General features: G+C 46.5%; 1 protein-coding gene across 1 annotated transcript in view; it reads left to right on the top strand.

Moving 5' to 3' along the window:
* LOC106527982 (diacylglycerol kinase zeta) overlaps window positions 1–1,743 on the top strand; it is a gene marked incomplete at its 5' end in the record, with an annotated part of 21,779 nt that overhangs the window by 15,458 nt on the left and 4,578 nt on the right. The window contains 1 exon segment of the mRNA XM_014023014.1: window positions 1,283–1,351. Within this exon segment, the coding sequence (XP_013878468.1) occupies window positions 1,283–1,351 (69 nt within the window).

Raw genomic sequence — 1,743 nt, 5'->3', positions numbered from 1 at the left:
ACACACACACACACACACACACACACTTTTGTCTTCATCTGTTTTTCTTCCAGTGATCCAGACGTTCCTGTAGTTTTTAATCTGGTCTGGATTTAGTCGTTCTGACTCTGAGTTTAGGAGACTCTTAATGTCCGGGTCCTCCGAAGGACCCAGCCTACCTAGTCAAGGTGGGCCGGGTCCTCGGGAGACCAGGAAGACCGGAAAAAAGTGTCTGTGAATTTGGACGGTCTAGCCTCATGTCCTTACCCCAGTGTACGTCATGTCGCCTAGCGAGCGTGACGACACTAAACAGAAGCAAAATTAGATCGAAATTAGAAAAATATTAATATATTCATATTTTACACTAATGCATTATGAATATCGCAAAACAATCAAATTAACTTAAAGGTAATATTTGAAGAACTATTGGACCTGCCATAGGTGCATGTTTATTTCACGTTTTTTTCTGACAAAAATAGAATTAAAAACACGTCTATAAATGATAAAAGTATTAAAACATAACTGCTAGAAATTTTTAATTTTCATACCACCATATTTTTATTTAAAACGTATTATCTCGCTTCGTCCACCATTACTACCAAAAAAAAAATAAAAATCTCCAGTCGGGCTGCAATGCATTATGGGATATGGTGGGCCAGGAAGGATCCATCAGACCAGTCCTTTGATTCGGGCCAAAGGAAGGACACACCTGTCGGCTGCATCAGAGGAGCCTTCGGTTTGGGACGGCCTCTGTCACGACACTGTGACGTAAGCAGCCCATGAATTTGGCCTTCAGAGGACCTGGCCCACAGTTTGGGCACAGCCGATGTCTGTTAGAGTCAGGGGTCAGAGGTCAGGGGTCAGAGGTCAGGTCAGGGATCAGAGGTCAGGGGTCAGGTCAGAGGTCAGGGGTCAGAGGTCAGATGTCAGGTGACTCATGGAGTTTAAGATATTAATACAGTGAAATATCAGAATATTAGATTTCCTGACCCTGTCTCATTTTTAAATGAAGGTTTAATGATGATGTAAGATCCTGATGCTGGTCTCACTGTTCAGGTTTTCCTGACAGAAGCTCAGATTTGAATGTTGGAGTTTGTTGGTTTTAAAGTTAAAATAATCAAAGTTTCTGGATTAAATGTCCTGAATCCATCCTGGACTCTCTGAGGCTCAGAGACCTGCACCTCCTCCTGTTTTCATCACACCTGTTTCACCTGTGACGTTTGGCACAGACATGATGTCATCCTGCTGTTAACGTGCTTCCTGTTGTCCTCTGTCCTCCTGCTGCTTCCTGTCTGATCTGAAGGAGAGGAGCAAAGTTTATCAGTGTTGATCGCTCTGATTCAACTGTGGCTGATCTCAGACCAGCTGATAGGTAGGACTCCAGTCTGTCCACCTGTCCTCCAGTCTGTCCACCTGTTCTCCAGTCTGTCCATCTGTCCTCCAGGCTGTCCATTTGTCCTCCAGTCTGTCCTCCAGTCTGTCCATCTGTCCTCCAGTCTGTCCTCCAGTCTGTCCACCTGTCCTCCAGTCTGTCCTCCAGTCTGTCCACCTGTCCTCCAGTCTGTCCACCTGTCCTCCAGTCTGTCCACCTGTCCTCCAGTCTGTCCTCCAGTCTGTCCACCTGTCCTCCAGTCTGTCCTCCAGTCTGTCCTCCAGTCTGTCCACCTGTCCTCCAGTCTGTCCTCCAGTCTGTCCATCTGTCCTCCAGTCTGTCCACCTGTCCTCCAGTCTTTCCTCCAGTCTGTCCACCTGTCCTCCAGTCTG

Source organism: Austrofundulus limnaeus, unplaced genomic scaffold (genome assembly GCF_001266775.1).
Source record: "Austrofundulus limnaeus strain Quisiro unplaced genomic scaffold, Austrofundulus_limnaeus-1.0 Scaffold353, whole genome shotgun sequence".
Lineage (NCBI taxonomy): Eukaryota > Metazoa > Chordata > Actinopteri > Cyprinodontiformes > Rivulidae > Austrofundulus > Austrofundulus limnaeus.
The sequence above is the reverse complement of the archived record's forward strand: the minus strand, read 5'-3'. Positions and strand labels throughout refer to the sequence as shown.